At 36.3% G+C, this 25,484-nt stretch overlaps 1 protein-coding gene across 1 annotated transcript in view; it reads left to right on the forward strand.

Moving 5' to 3' along the window:
* Window positions 1-25,484, forward strand: part of Mipol1 (mirror-image polydactyly 1) — a 226,817-nt gene that overhangs the window by 111,976 nt on the left and 89,357 nt on the right. The window contains exon 8 of the mRNA NM_001164370.1: window positions 21,727-21,834. Within this exon, the coding sequence (NP_001157842.1) occupies window positions 21,727-21,834 (108 nt within the window). The remainder of the gene's footprint in view (window positions 1-21,726; window positions 21,835-25,484) is intronic.

A 25,484-nucleotide genomic window follows, 5' to 3' on the forward strand; every position in this document is an offset into this window, starting at 1 on the left:
AAGTTTTGCATGGTGTTTTGTAAAATATCTTTAAATTATTTGTACTTTTGTCATAATTAAGTTAGATTTTGAGTTATGTATAAATACCAAATTGATATTTCTTTACCTTTAAAGCTATTTAAATAATTATGTATTTTAGCCACATTGCTTCTACATAAGTCCATGAAAACTGTAGTCTCATTCTTAATATACTGACCATTTTCTTAATGATAATTTCATAATTTGGTAAGTTATATTTCAAATCAGTGTTAGTCATTTATTTATACTGTACTTTTATTTATAACAAATTCTTTCCAGCCGAGTATAGAAAACCTTTAATTCTTTGGAAGAATATTTTTTATTTCCAGCCGAGTATAGAAAACCTTTAATTCTTTGGAAGGATAATTGGTGTTTATAATTAACAATTTATTTGATCCACAAGGCATCTTAAATCCCACTTCTTCTTCCTTCTTCATCACTTGGTTGGCTCATGCTCATATGTTACATACATTGCCGCAATTCCTGGACAGAGAAGACGCAGCGGAACTTCATTGCTCCAGATGCTTCTGTTGGAGCCTTCACTGTATCACTCCATAGCCTTCAGTCCTTTTTCTGTTGTCGTAACAAAGTGTGTGAGGCTGGATACTTAATCAAAAAGAGGACTACTAAATGTATAGCTTTGTAGACTGCAAATTCTAGGTTGGATGGCCTCATCTTTTGAGTAATGGAAGTATTTTGTGGGAAAGCAACACATGGTTAGACAAAAAGTTTGAGAGATTCGTGTGCCAGCTTTGCCCTTTCTGAAACAGCTGCCTCTAATAGAATCTGATAAATGTCCCACAGTTAAACAAAGATACGAATGTTAATCTTTTCCAGTGACAGTTCACTAAATGACTTGAAAACCTTTCATTTGGCTCCATCTCTTATAAGTTCTACTCTTCCCGACACTGCCACACACCGTAGCCCAAAGTTCCTTTAGAAGACACATTTGGCCCATAACCAAACCTCATTAATAAAGCATTAAGTTTGTGACACTCTTGCGGTTGCAATTTTTAAAACATACAAATTGAAAGAGTTCATCCTGAATTTAGATATTTGAAATTACCTACTCCTAGAAAGTATTGTAAGTTAAGATCCTTGTGAGACTATGTCGGGGCCTAGCAAACACAGAAGTGGATGCTCACAGTCAGCTATTGGATGGATCACAGGGCCCCCAATGGAGGAGCTAGAGAAAGTACCCAAGGAGCTAAAGGGATCTGCAAGCTTATAGGTGGAACAACAATATGAACTAACCAGTACCCCGGAGCTCTTGACTCCAGCTGCATATGTATCAAAAGATGGCCTAGTCGGCCATCACTGGAAAGAGAGGCCCATTGGACACACAAACTTTATATGCCCCAGTACAGGGGAATGCCAGAGCCAAAAAGTGGGAGTGGGTGGGTAGGGTAGTGGGTGGGAGGGTATGGGGGACTTTTGGGATAGCATTGGAAATGTAAATGAGGAAAATACCTAATAAAAAGTATATATATATAAAAAGAATTGGGCAAAACAAACATAATAAAGTTAAGATCCCAAGAGAAGACACAAGATTCAGAGACCTACACATTCACATACTCAGGAGTCCCATAAATACTCTAAACTGGTAGCCATTATATGTTTGTGTGTTGTGTGTGTGTGTGTGTGTGTGTGTGTGTGTGTGTGTGCAAAAGACCCCTGCAGACCTCTGAATGCTGCCTCCATCTCTGTAAGTTCATATGAACTTTGATCATGTTGACTTAGAGGTCCTTGTTCCCTTGGTGTCCTCCATGACCTCTGATGCTTACAGTCTTTCCTCCTCTTCTGTGAAGTTCCCTGAGTTTTGAGGGGAAAGATTTGATGGAGACTTCCCATTTAGGGCAGAGTGTTCCAAGGTTTCTCACACTCTGCATAATATCTGGCTGTGGCTCTCTGTATTTGTTCCCATCTGCTGCAAGAGGACACTTCTCTGAGGTTGGTGGAGCAGGAAGTAGAATATCATTAGTAGTGGTTATTTTATTGCTACCTGTTTTGTTTTGTTTTGTTTTGTTTTCCCCTAAGACCAGTAATAGTCTTCCCCTATGTTTCTGGGCTATCTAGTCTCCAAAATATTTTAAATAACTTATATAACTGAATTTATATTGGATGTAACACTCTTTTTGTTATTTTGCCTAGGCTAAAAGAAATAATCCAAGGCATAGCTCTTTTGTGTCCAGAGCAGACAAATACAAAAGGCAGAGAGAAACCAAGGAAATTCAGCTAAGCAGCTTCCTAGCCAGGTTTCTGTCTCTCCGTAAGCCCGTGCTCATACATACAACACACTGTGCTTCAGCCCCCCACACATCCAGCAGAGACGTGGACACAGAACTCAGGAAGACATTTAATCACTGTGGAAAGCGCACTGACCTGTTGTTTTGTAAAACTTTGGCTTTATGCACAGTTATCCCTGTCACTGAACATAATTCTCTGGTTAGTCTTCCTTCTGTTCTTCATTTCAAGACCAGTTTGAATATTTCTTCCATAACATTTCTTTTATGAAGTCATGCTGTCCTTTCATTTGTACTTCACTTTGTACCCTGTTACAGCGCTTGCCCTACTGTACCATGATTAGTTAATTTTATGGCTATCATATTTTCTATCATGAAGATAGGAACTATTTTTGTTTGTTTTGCCTGTGATAGCCCTTTGATATTATAGCTATTAAATATGTATCTGCTGAATTGATGAACTGTTGAGCTTATTAGTTTTATTAAACTGATGCATAAATGGACAGTTTACAATCAATTTCAAAGTGTTGTAAATCAGAGTGGTGAAATATTATCCATCTGTTCACGTTCTACAGAGTGCCAGTTATGGGCCTTATGTTGGGTCGTGGCAGTAATCCCGAGGTCATCACCATCCGATAATAAAGAGTTCTGACTCTTGTAGAACTTATCATTTTGTAATGAGATTTAAAAAGTGAGCAAATAAAAGTATTACTAAGAAGTGGTATAATTAAAACAAAAAGATAATGGAGAAGAACTGTGACTGTTGGTGGAATTAATGAGGTGATCAAAGCAGGACTCTGCTAAGGTAAATAGACGAATTATGTTTTGAAAATAAAATGCAGAAATACATAGAGAATGCATGCCTTCAGACAGAAAGGAATCAACAGTACCATGTGCACAAGAAGCTAGTGTGTTTGAGTTTATAGCTTTATACTTTGAATTTATATTCAATTTTAAATTTATTTCACGTGAAGCATTATAAGGCAGGATTTCACTAGAAGGTGATGGAGTAAAGACATAGGCATCGGAAAGATCTGAATTTTCCTGTAAGTAGATCTCATCAGCAGGAGAAATAGTGTTTAAACTAGAAATAAGAGAGAAAGCATTGGACTAGTCACATTAAAGACAGCATGCATGGTGTCTTTCTTAGAGGAGCAAAACCAGGCCTAGAAAAGGGAACTCATTCAGAAAACATTTTGAAAGCTCTATAAATAGAACTTTGAAAGTGGGTTGGGTATGGGCAGAAAGACATGGCTGACCTCCATTATTTGGTCTCAGACACTCTCAATATTTGCTGTTCTGGAAAGTTATTTTGTGGGAGGATGAAAATATTTAGTAAGATAAAGTAAAATTGATCAATGAGTATGTCTTCAGAATATAGTAAATTAAGGCTGTGATACTTTACGTATAAATCTCGCTGTTCTGTTAGTTCTTGTATCCAGTTATGCTATTTCTTCATATGAATAGTCGTTGGTTTGATCCATAACCCCATGCTTATAAAGTTGTAATGGAACCATGTAGGAAGTCAGGTGACTTTGAAAGGCTCTGTCGCTAAACTCCATCCTGTTACATTGATGGCATTTCTTTATTTCTGAAATATGCTCTGTACCTGTGACAGTATTTTTCTGTCTCAGTCTATGATAGTGCAATAATCTAGCGTTGCCTTTTCCCCAGTATTTCATTAGCTATAAAACATTCTTCACTACACCATTTTCCACTTAAAAAAAAAAACAAAAAACAAACAAAAAACTTTGTTGATATTTAATAGTAATTGAGATGAGCTAAAGGAAGATTGGTGATTTAGAATAATGAATCTTCCAGGTGATCACTTTTTCATTAAAACTATTTCTTTTCTCACATTGATTTAGATATATCCCACAAAGTTTTGCCATGTGACATGATGCTTTCAATTATGCTCTTCATTTGTACACATAGGTTTAGACCTTCTGTTCCTGTGCCTTTATGAGAGTCCCTGTAAAACAGTCAGGCAGCGACTGTGTACCTCACATCATTTCTAAAGCCATGCCAATAGTGTTGGCGTATTTAATACCCGACACTACCAGTCACTAAAGTTATTTCTCTGAAGATCAGCATTGTTAATGTCATCACCGTTGTTTGTAAGAGTACAATGAGGGGCTTTAGGAGCCTAATTCCGTTTTCAGTGTTGTTATTTAGTGTGGTGGCAAACCAGCCCTGCCTTCCAAAACAGCTCCTGTTCTGAGCACAACAGGCAGAAAGCAAACCTGGACAGACTGCAGAGAGTGTGGACTTAAACTGGGAACTCCTGTTGAACGTGTTTGATACTAAGAGTGACTAAATACTGCAGAATTGGGGCGGGTGTGGATGGGGGGGCCCTCATAGAGGCAAAGGGAAGGGGGCAGAGGGAATGTGGGGGGCTGTGAAGGGGTAACCCAGAAGGGGGATATAGTTTGAGATGTAAACAAATGGAATGATTAATTGAAAAAGTAAAAAAAATAAAATAAAAAATAAAAAATAAAACCTTACTTTGGTTTCACTTTTCCAAAGATGGGATTTGGAAAGGGCCCTGAAGTGTAAAGCAGGCGTCTGAAGAAACAACTTGACAGCTTTTATAAACCCATTTACAAAATTTAAACTGGGCCTTTTATTCATTCTCTGCTGTTATTATGAGAAAAATTTTCACTTAATACCTTAATGTATTAGATGGGCACAGGTATTGCATTTTTTCTTTAAAGAAACAAATAGTTATTTAAAATATTTCATCTGCTTCTGCGACTGATCCAGGAGGAATGCAGATCTATCTAGCAGTCTCCTTGTCTTTAGTCTTGAGAACTGCACGCGTCAACATAAACCTAGCGTTCTCAAGCCTTATAGCGATTGGAAAGGACCCTGGCTCTGCGTGTACATCTGCATACAGGTTTGCTTGATTAATTGCTACTTGACTTCTCTATCATAATGCTAAGCTTTGGGATCATAAAAGATCAGACTCCCAAACCTCTTCCTGGAATTAATTTAAATATTTAATGTCAAAACCTTGGAAAGATTCAGAAAAAACTGGTTTCTTTTGTTAGTAGTAGACTATTTTAGTATGGTCCCTTAAAAACAAAAGTTTCATATTAATTCATTATTCTGATCTCTCCATGTAAAAATTGTAACAATATTAGTAAAATACAATTAAATTATGTAATAATGTATATATTTAAATTTTATTCAATCTAAAATGTCTGATAAGTGTATAACTCATAAATATGTAAAGGAAGTTGAGTTTTCAGAGGTTTTTTAAATTATCATTGAAAAATCAAAGTACTTTTTATTTTTAGTATCTGATTTTTATTTATTCACAATGTTGATATTAGATAAAATTTACAGACACAAATGAAACATGGAATTATTAAATGGGCAATTTGATGCTTATACTCATATCACCACATCCCTGTGAGTACCTAGAACACTTCTATGTCTTAATATTCTAAGAGGTTTCTATTATTTATATCCTTTTTCATTACCCCTGCTCAATCCAGAGAGCTTCTCTGATCTGTTTAAACTACAGATTTGCTTTTTATTTATAGAACTTCATGTACACAGAATCATTTCGTTAGCAAAATATTTGTGTATTCATTTTTCCATAAGTTTATTCATTTTATTAGAAAGTAACATTGTTCATTGTTTAATATTACATTTGTATTCAGTCTTTTGTAAATGCTCATTACAATCATTCAAGTTATTACAATGTAAAATGGCTTTGACAGTTCCCATACAAGGATTTCTTTGTGTGGATGCATATTTTCTTTTCCTGGTCAAATACCTGAGTCATAAAAGAGAAATATACTAATTTCAAAATAAAATATACATATTTATAGAAGAGACTGCATTATTTTATACTCAGTAATTGAAGTTCAGCTTCCCCCAACATATACTAATCAATCTTTTGTTAATCACGGTCATTTCAGTAAATGTGCACTGGTATGGCATTCTCTATTTAATATCCATTTCTCAGTGACTAATGGTGTTGAACATTTTATTTATTTACTGTCCAGTGGTCATGCTTTTCTCTTTGAAATATTTCTTTAAATCTTTTACAATTTTTTAATTTGGCAATTTTTCTTTTTATTGTTGTCTTATAGAGAATTATGGATTCTGAATGAATTATGTTTATCAATCATACTTTCTCCTAGAGTATTTATTTACCTGTTCATTTTATTTTATTAAAAAATATTTTCAAAAAAACCCAAAAAAACATTTTAACCTTAATTTTTAACTTATGCATATGGGTGTTTTGCTTGCACGTATGTCCATATACCACAGGCATGCAGTACCCTCACAATACACAACAGGCATCAACTTCCCTTGACCCCATGTTACAGGTGGTTGCGAGATCCATGTAGGACTTGGGAGTTAAATGTGTGTCATCTGGAAAAGTGACAGTGTCATTACTGCTGAGCCATCGCCTCAGGATAGAAGTTTTTGGTTTCACTGGCCAAATCTAACTACTCATGTGTTTTGTTTTTGTTTTGTTTGTTTGTTTGTTTTCTTCTGAAAAAAAAATTTACTTACTTCAAGAGTCCAAATATACTCTCTTATACTTTCTTCTTTGAAGTTGATTTAATTTTTTTATTTTTGTGATTTATTTTTAATATGTGTGACAGATAAATACCTGGTTCTAGCACCATTGGTGGATAGATTTTTTTTCCCTACTAAATGGCTCTGGTGATATTTTCTGACAATTATTTTTCCATGTTACTGTGTCTGTGTCAGATTAAGTCATTTTACTCTAGTGATTCCTTGTCTGTTCCTATGTCAGCGTCGCTGACCTGGTAAATAAACTTTGTAGTCAGGTATCTCAAGGCTTTCAGCCTCACTTCATTCAAAAGGCTCGACTTACTTATTCTATTTGCATTTCCTGTAAATCTTATATTTAGATCTTTTTATGTCCAAATGATTTCTGGTAAGGTTTTGAGTGAGATGGTGTTAGATCCATGGGCATGGGGAGCCAGAAGAGACTGGTGAGAACGTGGGAAAACCAAGTAAATTCCATGAGCCTCCTTGCCCTACAGCATTTGCTGTGAAGTGAGTTTCTTGATCAGAAGCAATGCTATGTGAGGATACCATGTCTATAGATAGTATATTCTGTGACTTCATAGAAATTTCTTTTGCCAGGAGTATGTGTTCGGGAAAGGCAAATCTATGTCCATAGGGAGTGTTCTAGTAATCACACAGGATGCTGCTTCCCATAATAACAATGTTCTAATATAACAACTTGCCATTATTTTCTTACTTTATCATCCATAAGAAAATATATAATAGTGTTTTTATTATTCTACAAGAATGTTGCACAGTATAGTTTGATCATATTTTTTCCTATCCCAGATCCTCTTCCACTGCCGCACCATCCTCTTTTAAAAAAAGAGAGAGAAAGAGAAAAAAAGTTCACTATCCATTGTTTGCATTGGCTGACTACTAAGCACAGAGCCTGTCCTGGGATGTGGTTGATACATCTAGTGTCACTCCATTCTCACAACAACTATCAATTACAACTTGCTTCTTAGCTAGGGCGGGACTTTGTCCACTTCTCTTATTTGTTTCTGAGACTTTTTCTGACTTGCCCTTGTACGTGCTGTCAGCCCCTGCACTTATATGCTGCATATGGCCCGTTGTCCTGAAAAAGTTTGTTTCCTTGAAATCGTCCATCACTTCTAGCTCCTAAAGTCTTTCCTCCCTTGCTTCTGCATAGATCCATGAGCCTTAAGTAGAAGGGTGTTATTGACATTCTATTTAGGTCTGATCATTGCATAATCTCTTATTCTTTGCATAAACTGTAGGTTTCTGTGTTAACTACTATCTACTGCAAGAAGTTTCTCTGAGGAGAGTTACATAATGTACTTTTCTTTTTTTTTTAAATTAGGTATTTTCCTCGTTTACATTTTCAATGCTATCCCAAAGGTCCCCCATACCCACCCCCCCCAATCCCCTACCCACCCACTGCCCCTTTTTGGCCCTGGTGTTCTCCTGTCATAATGTACTTTTCTATGGGAATAGCCATTTATTTTTATGTCCATTTAGCAGAATAACAATAATAAGCTTCCCAATTGAGCCATGATCTATCTACCCACAGTTGCAAGGTCATCTTGACAATGTGGGTTTCAACTAAGTGGGCCTTAAATCTAATCAAAAAACTGTTTGCTTACTCACATATCATTTGTTCCATCTAATAGAACAAGCCTTAAGTCCAATTTTTGAAAGTGGTTGGTTGCTTACTTGACATTTGTGCCACTATTGTACCAGTAGCCATATCTTACAGGCACATTATTACTGTAGCTCATATGGTTCAGAATTAGATGATATTCAATTCTATTTTTCTTCTGCTGCATTGAATATAGCATTTCAAGTTCTATGATTATTAGCCAATAGAGTGAAACTTCAATTTGAGAACCAAATAGGCTTTGATTCTTGAGGTGAACAAAACGTCTATGGAGTTTTAGGTAGAAATCTAGTTAGTCATAAATGGATTAGCACGAAGCTGGAAAAATGTAGATCAGTCCAGAGTTAGTATTTTAAAATTTGTATAATGGATTCCTGCCTACCTTAACTGTACTAATGTGGTGTAGCAATAGAACTGTGGATAAGAAAAGTTCATAGACAATACATACAAATAGAGATGGCATTAGTAATGACAAGTTCAAATCGTTAAGAAACTGTAAAGGAAATTTTGATCTCATGGAGGAGAATTTTCATAAGCACAGAAGTTTTGTAGAAAAATCAATTCCAGTGAATTATGGCCCCAGTGGTTTTGTTTTATTTTTACCAGAACTTAAAGCTTAGGGAGTTTTAACCCCTATGAATTATCACATGTTGCCTATTAGTCTGCCGGAGTGTAGTGATTTATTTTAGGATGCTGCAATTACATCTTTGAGAGTTTCATATAGGCATTTTGATCATGTTTCCCCTTCTCCACCAACTCCTCAAAGGCCCACTCCCCCAGTCTGACTTACCCAACTTCATATTTAATCCCCATTTAAACTAGTTGAGTTCATTTTGTTTTAGCCAACTACCACCTTTTCCTGGATGTGGGTTCTGCTCTGGAGTGTGGTCCAGGGAATCACACCAGGGAAGAAAGCTGAGTCTTCAGCTCCTAGCAGCTAGCAAATGCATAACATCTTTGCTATGTTTGGGTCTTCCTACCTCCCTTCCCCATCCTTGTTGGGACTTATGTTATATAACTAATAAGCTGTACATTAAGTTTGAGCTATAATAATTTTGATTGGATCTTTTCTTTATTTACATTTCAAATGTTATTCCCTTTCCCGGTTTCCCTCCTTTCCTGAAACACCCTTCCTCTCCCTACTTCTATGAGGGAGTTCCTTCACCCACCCACCCACTCCCACCTCCCCACCCTGTATTCCCCTACACTGTGACGTCTATAAAGCCTTCAGAGAACCAAGGACCTCTCCTCTCATTGATGCCTGACAAGGCCATACTCTGCTACATATGCAGCTGGAGCCATGTGTACTCCTTTATAATAATCTTGATGCTTGAATTACCTTACATTTTTGCTAGAGGAGTGCTGATGGCTATTCTCAAAGAGAATGACTTTTTATATAAGATGCGACTGATTGTTACTGAGGTTTTTGCAAAAAGTTTTTAGTTTTTCTCTCATTGTAATCTTAGAACTCAGAGTGGCTTCTGTTAGGATTTAACAATGTTTGGGCAACAGATTTTATGAAAAGAGAATTAACAATGAGCACGTAAGTAATTGACAGCTCTATGGAGATTTCAACATTCCTTATGGCAAACAAACAAAGTTTGCAAACCAGAATGAAGCCTCAGTGGTTCCAAGAATGCCATAACTGAAGAAGGGCTTAATAAAGAATTATAGTGTGGCCAGCATCCAGTGAGCACTAATGCTCACTCAGCTCTTGTTGTACAACAGTACACGAAGCTTCTCCGTCCATTTGTGCAGCAACTGCCAACTTTGCATTAAGTTGGACTATTGTTTGTGTTTTTTAAATGCATTCATGTTTACGTAAGAAGCAACTCATTACAATGGTATTATTTACTGAGTTTTGTTTTCCTGACCATCAGCTAACTGCAGAGTTCAGCAACATACAGTGCATAAAAAGGAATCAGACTGCCACACCCTTCCAGCTGCACCAGCCAGGGAACTAAAGTGATCACCTTAGAAATAAAGGCCTTTGCAGCACGGAAGAGATTATAGAAAATTAATAAGCTTCATCAAACCTCATTTATGTGATAATTTCATAATTATCTTTATTTTAATCATTTCAGTTATAAAATATTGTTCTTCATTTTAATTACTTTCTGATTATTCATATTAAACCGCAGAAATGTTAATACTTTTATGATGGATTTGGTATCAAAATTAAAAATTCAGAACAGTTCTGGAATTTTTACATTTATTATTGAACTTAAGGAGGAACTATTATTAAGGAATTTCTACTTTCGGTCAAATTCATGTAATTATAATCTCAAGTCCATTTAGATAGCAAACAGTTTTAAAGGACTGTCCTAAGTATCTGAAAACTAGGAAATGATAACCCAGGGTTTTCAAACCTTATACAGAAATGAGATTCATTGTGACAGTTTCATATGTATCTGTATTAGATGTACTTCGGTGATATGTATTTCCTGATCTTACAGTTTTTATTTTGTTTTTAAATATTTTTAATTTGTTCTTTGAAAACTTCCAGCATATAGAGTTCATCTTGATGATGTCACCTCCTACTCCCACCAACTTCCTCTAGATGTTCCCACACGTCCCCAGGCTTCATGTCCACACACACACACACACACACACACACACACACATATATAATTGTTATCATATTAAAACATAATATAAATATACTTATTGAAATAGTAAGTACTGATATAAAACACAATATAAATTTATAATTATAATATATAGCTATGATATAAAAAACTAAATATAAATGTATATTAAATATATGATATATTTATATTATTTTTGTTTTGATTGATGGCTAATCTCAAGGAAATGACTTTTTACATAAAATATAAAATATATACATATACATGTAAATATAACCCACTGAGTCTGATTAATGTTGTCCATAACTACATGGGTGTGGGACCATTCACTGAAGCATAAGTCACCCTCCTGAAGTAGCATAGGCCATTTTCCTGAAGAGAAATGATTCCTCCTCAGCAGATTTCAATTACCAGCAGTTCCTCAGCTAAGTGTGAGGTCTTGAAAGCCCCTCCCCCAGCTTGTGCTGGAATTTTAACTAGCTTGGTCTTGTGAAGTTCCTACTGTAAGTTCACGTATTCAGCTTTCATGTCATGTATAGAGGACATATTTGACAGCCCTCCTCCCCATTGTCACTCTCTTGTGGCCCTTTTTATTCTCTCCTCCCTTTGCACGTCCATTTCCTCCTTCTTATCACAAGTTAGTTTCTAATTATATTGTGATAGATGTATAGTCATGGGTTCAAATAACTTTACAATTATTAATATAATCAATAAGTCATGTATGAATGTGAATAGAATGAATAACTTGTTATAAATACAGCTTACAAAATAAAAAGTATTTTATGATCATATTAATTATATTGGTATCCTCTAATAATTTTTACTAATAAATAATAACAATGCTTACTAATCATTTTGTTTCATAATTTAAAATGTACCTTTATGCTGTTTCTAGAATAATTTAATACTTTAACATGACCACAGTTACTTTATTAGTTATTAAACTCTTTTATTTACTTTCACATGATAGATGTATGTGTCTGTGTGTGTGTTTGTGTGTATGCGTATCTTTGTATAACTACTTAGAAACATATTCTTGTTTGGCATATTGTATGTTGTCTGGCGAGTGCTCTGTTAATATTGATTGAACAATTTGGTTATGTTTTATATACATATGCATATAAACCAGTAGTATCTTACTCCCTGTTCTAGTACTGTGCAGAGACACCAGGACACAGTCGGTTTTCATAAGAGAAAGCATTTAATTGAGGACTTACCGTTTCAGAGGTCAGTCCATTATCATCATGTTGGGGAGCATGGCAGCATGCAGGTAGGCATTTGACAGAAGAAATAATTCACACTTCTATTCTAGACCCACAAGAAGCAGGAAGAGAGAATGCCCATGAGACTGGCTATGGGCTTTAAAACCTCTAAGCCTGTCCCCAGTGACACAGTTCTTCCAACAAGGCTACACCTATTTCAACAAATCCACACCAATCCTCACCCTTCTCATATGGTACCACACCCTGGTGACTGCATTCAAATATATGAATATGCGTGACATTCTTATCCAAACCACCACATTTCACTCTCCAACCCCCATAGGCTTCTAGCCATATCATTATGCAAAAATGCATTCAGTCAAAGGTCCCCCGTAGTCTATCATAGTCTCAACATTGTTTAAAAGTCTTAAGTTTAGTCTCTTCTGAGACTCTTAGCAGTCTCTTAACTATAGCCATCTGTAAAATCAAAATCAAAGTGTGATCATATACTTCCAACGTACTGTTGCACAGAGTATACGTTGCTATTCCCAAAGGAGGAAAGGGAACATGGTGAGGAGATACTGGACCACACCAAGTCTAAAATACAACAGGAAAAACTAAACTCCATCTCCATGTCTGATGTGATAGGGCTCTTCCAAACCCCCAACTCATTTCCGCTTTGTTGACTTCACACCTCTCTGTCTCGGGCTGGTTCCACATTCAGTCTGCAGTTCTCTTCGGATAGTATCCCAACATGCTGACATGTCCAAGATTTGGGAGTCTCCAACACAATTCAGGCTTCACTTTGACAGCTTCACACAATGGCCTTTCTGGGCCTCTGTACAAATGTCTGGCCTCAGTTGCTTTCCTTTGCTGAGAAAGGACATTCTACAACATTCTTGAATCTTTGACTCAAAAGTCAGGATCATATGGCCAAAGCTGCAAAGTTCTGTTGTTTAATGGGGTTGAAATTTGGCTCACTTGTTCGATTATATTTGTATATGGTTTACTCCTTGCTTAAGCTTTTAATTCCTTTTCACAAATTGGAAGCTTAGCTGGGTGGGATCTTGCTCTGAGGTCACCACCCCCATTATTTCACTTAGCATCAGCTTTTAATTTTTTTTTAAATCTACTTGAGCACTGGACTTAGCTCCATTACACTGTGTGGGGCTCATTCTTCTCTGCACAGTTTGGATCTCTCTTTATAGAGCTTGTTCCTTTTCATTACAGATCTGTGTATGAGTGATTATTAATGAATACACAGTACTGTCAACATTAGGCTGCCTTGAAATCTCCTCTGCCAAGGTTAATAAGCTAAAAATTTTCAATTCGCCTCAGCCAGATTTTTCAGACAAGGGCAGAAAATAGACACATACTTTTCCAAAATATCATAAGAATGGTCTCTAGCCACTTATTAATTTTCTTTCCTCATGCAACCTCTTGAGGTGTGTCTTAGTTAGGGTTTTACTGCTGTGAACAGACACCATGACCAAGGCAAGTCTTATAAAAAACAACATTTAATTGGGGCTGGCTTACAGGTTCGGAGGTTCAGTCCATTATCATCAAGGTGGGAGCATGGCAGCATCCAGGCAGGCATGGTGCAGACAGAGCTGAGAGTTCTACGTGTTCATCCAAAGGCTACTAGTGGAAGACTGACTTCCAGGCAACTAGGGTGAAGGTCTTAAACCCACACCCACAGTGACACACCTATTTCAACAATGCCACACCTCCAAATGGTGCCACTCCCTGGTCCAAGAATATACAAACCATCACAAGGTGGGATGTCATAATCTATGTTGTTTTTAGCATGGCCATTTTCCATGCTCCTTCAGGTATGGCCCACCAATCCCTGCTTAAAGCAGCCAACTGTTGATCTAGTCTAGAGTCCCACAGTCTTCTATGTTTCTCAAACAATGTTGTCAGGCCTGTCACAGCACTGTCCTACTTCCTGCTACTGCCCTCTATCTTAGTTACTGTTCTCTTCCTGTGAGGGAACACCATGACCAAGGAAGCTCTTTTAAAAGAAAGCATCGAATTGGAGGCTTGTTTACAATTTCAGGGGTCAGTCTGTTATCATCCTGGCAGGGAACATGTTGGCATGCAGGCAGGCATGGTGCTAGAGACCTAGCTGTGAGTTCTATATCCTGATCCATAGGCAGAAAGAAACAGACTGGACCTTTGAAACCTCAACCGCCCCCCCCCCATTGTCCCAGTGACACAATTCCTCCAGCAAGGACATACTCCAACAAGGCCACACTTCTTAATCCTTCTCAAGTAATGCCACTCTCTGGTGACCAGGCATTCAACTATATGAACCTATTGGGCTCATTCTGATTCAAGCTATTACAGGTAGCAACTATCATTTCAGAGATGTATATAATGATTTTTTTCTTTTTAATCTTTCTTCATAAAACTATTGTCTTAGGGTTTTACTGCTGTGAACAGACACTATGACCAAGACAACTCTTATATAGACAACATTTAATTGGAGCTGGCTTACAGGTTCAGAGGTTTCATCCATTATCATCAAGGCAAGCATGGTGCAGGAGGAGCTGAGAGTTCTACATCTTCATCTGAAGGCTGCTAGCAGAGTACTGACTCCCAGACAGCTAAGATGAGGGTCTTAAAGCCCACACCCATGGTGACACACCTACTCCAACAAGGCCACACTTTTTCTTCAACAAGGCCACACCTTCTATAGTGCCACTCCCTGGGCCAAGCATATAAAAATCATAACAACTATCGAAACCTAATTGTTGATTTGTTTTGTTAGTTTTTTTTTTCAAGTTATTTCTTCTCTTTCAGTTCTTTTTAAACATATTGTTGGAAAAGCACTGTGATTATCATTTCAAAATATAATATGATTTTTAAACAGTTTTTCCAGTATGTAAAGGAACAAAAGCATATTCAGTTCCAAGTGCCTTTGAGGATGCAGAATTCACAGTGACACCAAGGTTTACTTTCTGCTTTCACTGGAAGAGTGTGATATTTTTGTCTGTAAACAAATAGTTTACAGTAGTAATAGCATCCAAGTAGTAAGATGTTTAAATACAGTGCAGTTACAGTGACTTGCTGCTTAAAGCAATTTGTACAGAAAGAGAAATGGCTCTTGTGACTAAATCTGAAACAACTTTGCTGAACTGTTTACTAGGAAGCAAAGGCAAATTTAAACTAGTCTTTTAAAATGTAAAGAAAACATGAAGTAAAGTAATTATAGCAGTACTTGATAAAATATTTGAGAATTCATACTTTTTAAGGTGGTGGTTTGATTAGGTACATTCCCCATAGACTCATGTGTTTGAATGCTTGGCCCATAGGCAGTGGTACTATTAGGGGGTTTGGCCTTGTTGCAGTATGTGTAGCTTTGTTAGAGGAAATGTGTCACTGCGGGGTGGGCTTTGAGGTTTTAGATGCTCAAGCCAGTCCCAGTGTTAGTGTCTCTTCTGATGCTTTGGATTTACATGTAGAACTCTCAGCTCCTTCTCCAGCGCCACGTCTGCCTGCATGCCACCATGTTCCCCACCGTGATGACAAAGGACTAAACCTCTGATCTATAAGCCGGACTTCAATTAAATGTGTCTCTTTACAGCAATGGAAACCCTAGCTAAGACAATAAATAGAAGTTTATCAAACAATGACTTTATTTTATAAAATTTCACCATAGCTTCTTTATGTTTTGCTTTCTTGGTTTGTTATATTTTCTCATGTCTATTTACATTGACAAGTTAAATATTTTTTCTTGTTATCATTGATCTGCTGTCATGAATTGCTGTAAGAGTTTCATCCTCCCATAATTATCTTTTAAATTCTAAAGTCAGACTTTGTGTCACAAATGTATAAGCCAAGCTCCTAGACACTGAGGGAGCAGGATCAGGGGTTGGAGAATAGCTTTTTCTACACAGCTAGACCTACTTCAGAAATTCAAAACAAAAGTATGTTTTTCATTTATTACTCCTATTATTTTAAGGGTGATCTCAAATATATTCTCTTTTTTTATCTGTAACTTTTTTATCTCTGATGTGTATGAACTCTTTTAAAACATAGTCCCTATTAGTTACTTCTGTCTCTGCTCTGTCTTGACAAGGTGCAGCTTAAGGGAGGAATGGTTTATTTGAGACTTACAGTTGAAGAAGGGACTCAGTCTATCATAGGGAAGAAAGCATGCTGGCTGGAGTAGTGTTCTGTTGGTCACATTGATTTATCAGTCTTCAATCAGGGGGTGGAGAAATGACAGGAAATGTGACAATCCTATCATGCTCGAAGTCCCACTCGCAGTGACACTTTTATCAGGAATCCCCCATATCCTAGGGTCTCATAAACTTCCAGAATTGCACTGGTCTGGTGACAACGTCTTGAAAAACATAATCAATCTCTCTCTCTCTCTCTCTCTCTCTCATCCATATAATCTTTAAACAAAGGTAGAAATTTTGCTTTGTAATTTGAAAATTTTAAAAAATTATTACCTTGTTTGTTGATTTATTTATTTATTCACTCATTCATCTTTACATCCCAACCGATTTGCCTCTCTCCTCTCCTCCCAGTCATTCCTCTGATCTTCCCTCTTCCCCTTCCTCATTCCACTCCTCTTCCATTTCTCTTCAAAAAAGGTCAGGCATTCCATGGATATCAACTCAACATGTATCAAGTTGCAGTAGGACTAGGCATCTCCTCTCCTTTTGGTAGCCCAGTAGGAGGAAAGGTCCCAAAGGCAGGCACTAGAGTCAGAGACAGCCCCTGCTCCCTCTTAGGAATCCCACAAGAAGACCAAACTACACAGCTGTAATGTGTCTGCATAGGGCCTAAGTTAAACCCATTCAGGCTCTCTGGTTGCCAGTCCAGCCTCTGTGGGCTTGATACTTGAGTCTATGGGTTTTCTTGTGGTGTCCTTGATCCCTCTAGCTCCAACAATTTTTCCTCCCTATCCTATCCACAGGATTCCAAGAACTCTACCTAGTGTTTAACTATGAGTGTCTGCATCTGTTTCCATTATTTACTGGGTGAAAGCTTTCTGATGACAGTTAGGCTAGATACCAAGCTATGAGTACAGCAAAATATCATTAGGAATCATTTAATTGACTTTTTTTTCCTGTCCTTATATGGTTCTATCATGGGTCTCTGTGCTTTCCAGGCTCTGGTTCCTGGCCCTTTAGGCAGTAGCAGGGGTGCACTCCTTCTGATAGCATGGGTCTCAACCTGAAAAAGTCTGTTGGCCACTCCCACAGTATCTGCACCACTTTTACCCCAGCACCTCTTGTAGGCAGGAGAGATTGTATGTAGGTCAAAAGGCTGGGTTGATATCTCAGTCCCTCCTCTGGATGTTTTGACTGGGTAGAGGAGGTGGCTGCTTCAGGCTCTATATCCCCTATTACTAGGAGTCTTTGCAAGGGGCACCCTCATAGATTCCTGGGAGTTTGCATTGCCTTGCGTTTCTAGCTGACTCAGAGATGCCTTTTGATTCCAGTTGTCTCATCCTATACTCTCCTTCCATCCTCCATATACCTGTATACTTGCGTTCCCATTCCCAGCACATCCAGACCCCCTCCCCATCCTCTAGTGATGTGTGTTCTATTTTCCCCTTCATAGTGAGATCCATGCATTCCTCCTTGGGTCTTCCTTGTTACTTAACTTCTATGGGTCTGAAGCACATAGTCTTTATAGGTTGCTTTATATGGTTATTCAAACCATAAAAACCACAGTGCCATTGCATCATAAATATGATAATTCCATAAGATCATGGGACACCTGGTGTCGTTTTCAAATTCTATAGACTTCAGAAATTCCATACTTTGTGACACCATGGATGAAAGCCCTTTTGTTCTATTGGAGAAGAAATCAGAAATAGGCAAAGAGCAGTTCCCTTAGTGATGGCAGCCCCAAGAGTTATGAGGTAGACGTACAAGCTCACTCTTTTAGATGTAGATTCTGAGGAGTACAGGTTATAGCTTCAAGCTGTTAAAGCTTTGACTTTCTCGGGAACTCAGCTTTAATTTCATTTGTTCTTCTGTTTTGCCTCATTCTGCTGCCATAGCTTACGCTGATACTAAGGACACCAGACAGGCTTCTACCTCAGAGCCTTTGCACGGTTGTTTCTTCTGCTTCAGTCACTCTTCACAAAGACGTGCTGTTGCCCAAAGATCTTACTACATCGTGTTTTTAGACCCTTTTCACACATCTTTTTCTCCATTATGTCTTTATTTAAATTAGAAATTGTTTCCTTATTTTCTTAGCACTCCCCAAGCTTCAGTTTTTCTCTGTAACGTTTTCATCTTCATTGTACTATATTTTGTGTTCATTTTCTCTTTTTCTGAGCATGCATATTTTTATTTACTTTGTCAAATTCTATATCCTCATCACCTATAACTACCTAACAAAGTAATTGATTAATATATATTGGTTTAATGAAAAAGCACTTGAGAATAGGTGGGGTTTTTTTTTTAGAAAAAATTAGCAAAGTATAAGAAGAAATATATTTGTTACATATGTTTCATTTTTCATAACCTAAAATATTATAATTTTCATTTGTTATCTGTCTGACCTCTAGGTATAAGTCTCTGTTGTGTCATTATCTCTATATTCATATTTTATACCACAAATTAAATTTTTAAGTGCCAAAGAAAATTGCAGTATAGATTAAAGGTTAAGATCTTTATCTATTTTACAAATATTTAAAATCACAAATTACAACAATATGATATCACACCTGCTGGTGGATAAACATTTAAATCCGGTTTCAAAATAAATTTCAAGAAAAAAGACTTTACAAAAAATAAGAAAAAGGGAAAAATATGTGAATATTTCATTGTGGGCAGTGTATTCAACTTGGGAAATATAGAACTACATAAAGATTAATCATATAGGATTAAGTAGGTCTGAAAAAATCTTCAGTATAGTTAAGTATAAATGATAAGGGTATATGTGGTAAAAGCTTTTATTCTATTCTCATTTTAGAACAATTGCTTGTCTCTCACTTTCTGAATTTCAGATTAATATTAAATCCAAATCATTATCAAAGAAAATAAGTTCAACACATAGATCTTAAGCAAAGAATATGTTTTATTATTGTTTTTGTCTCAAGTGTGTGGCAAAAGTTTTTATTTTGAAGTCATTTTAGATTTCCTGTAATAAAAAGAACAGGTAGCCAGACAACTCCTTCTAAAATTTTAAATTAAAATATAACTACATCATTTTCTTCCTTCCCTCTTCTCACTCCACACCCTCCCACCACCTCCTACACACCCTACACTTACCTTGTTTCCTCTCAGAAACAGGGCCTCTTCTTTTAATACTTATTGGGTTCTGTGTGTGTGTGTGTGTGTGTGTGTGTGTGTGTGTGTGTGTGTGTGTTTATGTATGTAAATATATAAATACAGCCTGCTCAGTCTGTTTAGTGTTGCTTGTATGTATATTATTTCAGGGATGAGCGCTTGTTATTGGATAGCCAGAAAGGAGGACTACTTTCCTGCTCTCATTGGTTGCCTGTAGTCCTTTATCTTTGGGTGGGGCACCATGAGAATTTTTTCCCTTTAGTGTTAGCATGACTATGTGTAGTCATCTTCAGGTCTTGTTTAGACAGCCATGCTGCTTAGACATCATGGATAAAGTTCCCTTGGATCAGACAACTTTTGATCTTCTTATTTTTTCTAATAGCCCCTTGATGCTTCTACCTTCATTCTGTTTCTTCAGTTTCTTCTTACAGGATAATATATCTGAAATAAGTCTATATCCTTATTACTCTATTTCATGAAAATCAATTTTTATTCTACAACTGAAATTATTTACTTTGCCTTTGAACTTCCATAGGTCATTTTGTCTTTAATTTTTGGCACTTAATCATGTAATTATAAAATTATTTGAAACAGATGATCATAGTAGGATAAAAGCTGTCTTGATATTTATGTCATTTATTCTCATGTGTCATAATTTTTGTCTTTACCATGAGACAAACTGTTTGTTGTTATGAGCTAAAACAAAAAATAGATAAACTGTAATGATAATCATGTGTTCTCTCCAAATAAAAATTAGAGATTTGTCACAAAGTTTTCACATTATTTTAAAAATATGGTAGGTCGATTAGGTTGTCACATAACACGTGGTAGAATGAACATGGCCATTCAAGACTACTGTCACTGAGCCAGTGAGCACCACATCAAATCTTCAGAATATTCTTGCCTGTGTGTGTGTGTGTGATGTGTACATATGTATATATTTGCATTTTCATTCCAGTGAGTAGAGGCATGACCATGCCATGGCATACATGTGGAGTGTTGAGGACATCAGGTGTCAGTCCTCATTTCACACTTGATTTGAGACGAGCTGGCTGGACCACAGGCTTCGTGGCATTCTCCTGTTTTCACATCCCATTGTGCCAAAGGAGAACTGTGATTACAGACATGGGACTGTTGCTGCTGATGCAAACTCAGGGCCTCATTTATACAGCAAACAATTTTCCTCCCAAGCCATCTCCTCAGCCACCCAGAATTTATCTAAAACAAAGCAACCAGCAATCAGGTTAAACCTTAAATATCTTGATTTTTTTGTGGTTAGTCTGTTTAATTTGTAAATGTCCTAATATAATATTTTGTATGCATGAGCTGTGTACAGTCAATTTCATGTATTTATATCAACATCATGTAATCTAAATCAACACCAAGAGACTGTTAAGACTCTTTCTTTTCAAACAATTTGCATATTGCTACAAGGAAGTACTGCTACAGTTGATAGAGTCGAGGTTTGAGTAAGAAGTATCAATATGGATTATAGCTGCATTTTGATTACACCATGAAAAGGAATCATTTTTTATTCATTATGGCAAGTAGCCATTTATCAAGTTGTCTAGAAAGGGTATTGTCCAGATTATTAATCAATATGCAAATGTATTGGTTATTACTCAAATATACCATTTTAAAATAGACAAAGTAAGGACTAACTTTTAATTTCTTTACTGAACCATGGGTTTGATATTTTATTGCTTTAGCAAATTTCCCATCTAACACCATGTCATTTGCAACATATTATTTTATAGTTTCAATAGTTATTATGTAAAATGTTTCAAATAAATAAAAAATTTGGATTATCCCTTAACACATTTTTATTTTTAAAACATTAAAAGAAGTTGATCACAGACTATATTATTATGGTTTATTAAAAATTCGATGAGAATTTAGATGCATGCTTTTAATTCAGCATTGAGTGTGTAACTAAAAATATTTGGCCAGTGGGTAGAATAACTTGAATATAGTTTGACCTTAATTTTGTATAACTAAATGTTTTCAATATAATCTTTATAATAAGACTAATTGAAAATTGGAACTGAATTAACAAAGTTAATAGTGTTATTTTATTTGTATGCAACTGTATTTTCCCCACCATTGTCATTGCAAAAAACAAACCCCTTGTCTTTGAGAGAATACAGTGGTGTTATTTACATTAATTCATATGGCCTGGTTTAAAAAAATATGCTAACTCCTTTACTTAATGGGATTCTTCCCTTGTGACAGTGCAAACGGCTGCACCAGGAGCTTCATCGTCTGAAAGAGCAGAACCAGACTTCAGCAAACAACACGAGACGTCCGACGGCTGAAAACAATCAGGAACGTGCTCTGAAGGTAAATGGCTGTTCCTTCTTGCAGGCAAATTAAGGTTGTAAGCCCTGGGTGCCAGCTCTCAGTGCTGCATATATCAGTTGTGTACATTGCAGCAAAAGTGAGCTGTGCTGTTTGCCAACAACCTCCTCTTTAAACACAGACACAGCACCCTTCTGTTATGGTATTACTTTATTTCATGTATGTGTACATGAAAAAAACATATTTCTGTATTTTGAGTGGTTGTATATTAATAACCTCCGGTACATATTCATTTTATTTCTGCTTTTATGTTATTAGCTTTTATACTTAATAAAAAGTGACCACTCCAAAAGAAATAATAAATCATCAGCCGTTTCTTTGTAGCAACATGTAATATAATTTATTATAATTTATAACGTGTTGTTGTATCTGTCACCCGGAGAACTGACACTGCTTCAAGGACCTGTGCATGTGTTTGGAAACTGAAGGAATACATAAAACATTAAAACAAAAGAAAAGAAATGCATTGTATTCAACTAGAACTTGAGAACAAGTGACAGGTCCAGTTTATGACACGTTCTATCACATTGTGATACCGAGCCCGTCGTCATGAGAAAAACACATGATGTGAGTCTCAGTTCTGGATGTGGTGCTGAAGACTTTCCATTCTACCTTTAAGTTACTTGAGTTTTTAGTAGAGGGTCTTGAACGTCATTTTTGTTGTTGTTGTTGTGGAGTAAGAGATTTGCTAGGATTCTATTATAGTTACTTACTGTAAATTCATTTTATCTTAGATTGTAAATAGATATCATGGTATTAAGAGTATGATACATTAAACCAAAACCGACAAAACATCTTTTAAAAATGAGTAGAGGCTGTGGTTGTGGCTTGGTTGGTAATATCTTGCTATAGGAAGTATAGGGTCTTGGGTTAAGGTACCTAACACCCTCATGAAACACTGGGTACTAGAATGTGCATCTGTGACCCTGATATAGAGAACAGAGACCAATGGAGGTACCTAGCACCTACATGAAACACTGGGTACTAGAATGTGCATCTGTGACCCTGATACAGAGAACAGAGACCAATGGAGGTACCTAGCACCTACATGAAACACTGGGTACTAGAATGTGCATCTGTGACCCTGATACAGAGAACAGAGACCAATGGGCACTTGGTGCTTTCTGGCAAGCCAGTTTTATCACGTCCATGAGCCACAGTTTCAGAGATCCTGTCTCCAGGAAGGAGATAGAGAGTGGCTGAAAGGACACCTGATGTCAATCTCCAACCTCCTCATGAACACCATACAAGAGCAGGCATCTACACAGGCAAACACCCACACAGGCACACAAAGCACAGTCATATACCTACGTAGGCAAACACCCACACAAGAACATACATCTACACAGGCAAACACCCACACAATCATATACCTATATAGGCATACACCCACGCAAGCATATACCCACACAGGCATACATTCCACACACATATGAAAAATGTATAAAACATTTTTAACTTGTACAGATTGTGAAATTTAATAAAAAACTTTCCTATAAATTATTTGTATTATTATTATTATTATTATTATTATTATTATTATTTTATTTCCTATAAATATTTCTTATAAATTACCTTATACTGATAAGCTTATAATTTGGTTACTATTAATCTATTTTCAATTAAATTTATAAGTAGACCAAAAATATAGATAATAGAGAATTACATATGACCATGATTATTTTTAATTAGCCCCAAAGAATATATAATTTTATGAGAATAAAGTATAGTAACATTTTTAAATGTGTATGTACATGTAAAATGGAAAATAAGTGTTCTAAATTCATTCTCCACCAAGCATGATAATTTGTTATCAGTTCAGATCATGTGCACAATATGTTATGGCTGTTTCAAGTTGAAATAGGGCCTAAGATAAAAATCCTAATTTGGTAATCATTATCATATAGTAATTGTGAGAAATAATATGAATTTCTGTCACTTTTGCATGTAATGGTAAATGTGTAAAAATGGTGACAGCTATTGAGAGAAGTACATGCGGGCCTCTGAGAAGTCATTAAACATAGAAATCAGTAGACTACACAAGATACCTGGCAGTTCAGAACAAAAAGAAATAACACATTTAATGGAAATTTCTTTAGACTACAATATTTAAAGTAACATATAAACTCATGTCTACTCCTGAGAAAGGTACTACACTAAAATCTTTTTCTATTTGATCTTTATTGTTTCTTAAAAGTATGGTTTGGATGTTGCATCTGTTAACTGAAGTTGACTTAAATTCCTGGAAAAGAGAAGTGGAAGAATCAGTTTTTAAAAGATTTCATCAACTTATCCTTTCTAAAACCTCTATATGAAATAAAGCTCTTAAAAATTTCTGCCATGCATATGTAATGCTGACTTTTATTCTACTTTAAATTATTCCTTCATGGTAGACTTAAATATAATTTTAAAAATACAGTCATTTATAATACGTCTCCTGATTCTTTTTCTTTAAAGTTCATACAGTTTTATTTTACGTCTATTAGTGTCTGCCTACATGTGTGTACTCCTGGGGCCAGAAGAGGGCATGGGGTCGCTGGAGCTGGAGCGACAGAGTTGTGGGCCTCAGCGAGGGTGCTGGGAAGCACGCCCAGGTCCTCTCCAAGAAGACAAGCCCTCTTAACCTCAGAGCCGTCTCTCTGGCCCACATCAACTTACTCTAAATCATAGCTGAACTCAGTAATTGAGGGAATCTTACTCTTCATTTGGTCATTGCTTTTCCAGTTGTCACTCAAGTTATAGATGGCACATTTGCTATGAAACTACCAGTCCATTTATACATACTGTTATCAGTTTGTACCTAAGTCAACAATAGAACATTTTTAAAAATGACTTCTTTGGAAGTGTTTAATCTCGGGAATATTTTCAGTATTATAAATCACACTATTATCAATAACACTAATAAATTTAAACTTTACTAAGTCAAAGAGTTCATAATTTTGCTTCTTTTCTGACTCAAGTACATTAAAATATCAAAAGCATACTGGAAATATATCTGTTCTTTTAAAAAGTTAGTAATTGTGTATTACTAGAACTTTGTGATGTGGTAATGATGGCAAAGCCACAATCACTGTACAAGCAAACACTTTTAGGTTTTCTTTTGTTCTTCAACTAAATGTCTGTTCATACTAACAACGAGAAAGTTCTTTCTAAATTATTTTTTATGCTGGAAGATAACATCAAATGTTTCGTGAATATTAATAGACATTTTAAAAAAATTATCAAGGATATTTAAATATTTTAGCACTTCTTTGCAAACTTCATACAATGTATTTTAATCATATCCATCCTTATCCCAACTTCTCCATATCCACTTCTATTACTATCTCTCTATGCAACTAATTTATTGTTCTCTTTCTCCCCCTCTCCTGTCTTTCCCCATCGAGTCTAGTTTGGGACCCCCGGCTGTTCTTGGTGTGGGGGCCTGCCCTGGAATGTGGTCTATATACAACAAATCACACCAGTAAAGAAGACTGACTGACCCTCTCTCAGCAGCTACTTAAGTCCAATAGCATCTCAACTAGGTCTGAGTCTCCATAGCTATCAGCTTGTTTTGTGCTGGGATTTTATGCAATTTAAACCTACGCAGGTCTTGTGCATGATGTCATAATCTCTGTGCATTTGTATGTGCA

This window comes from Mus musculus, chromosome 12 (genome assembly GCF_000001635.26).
Source record: "Mus musculus strain C57BL/6J chromosome 12, GRCm38.p6 C57BL/6J".
Taxonomy (NCBI): Eukaryota; Metazoa; Chordata; class Mammalia; order Rodentia; family Muridae; genus Mus; species Mus musculus.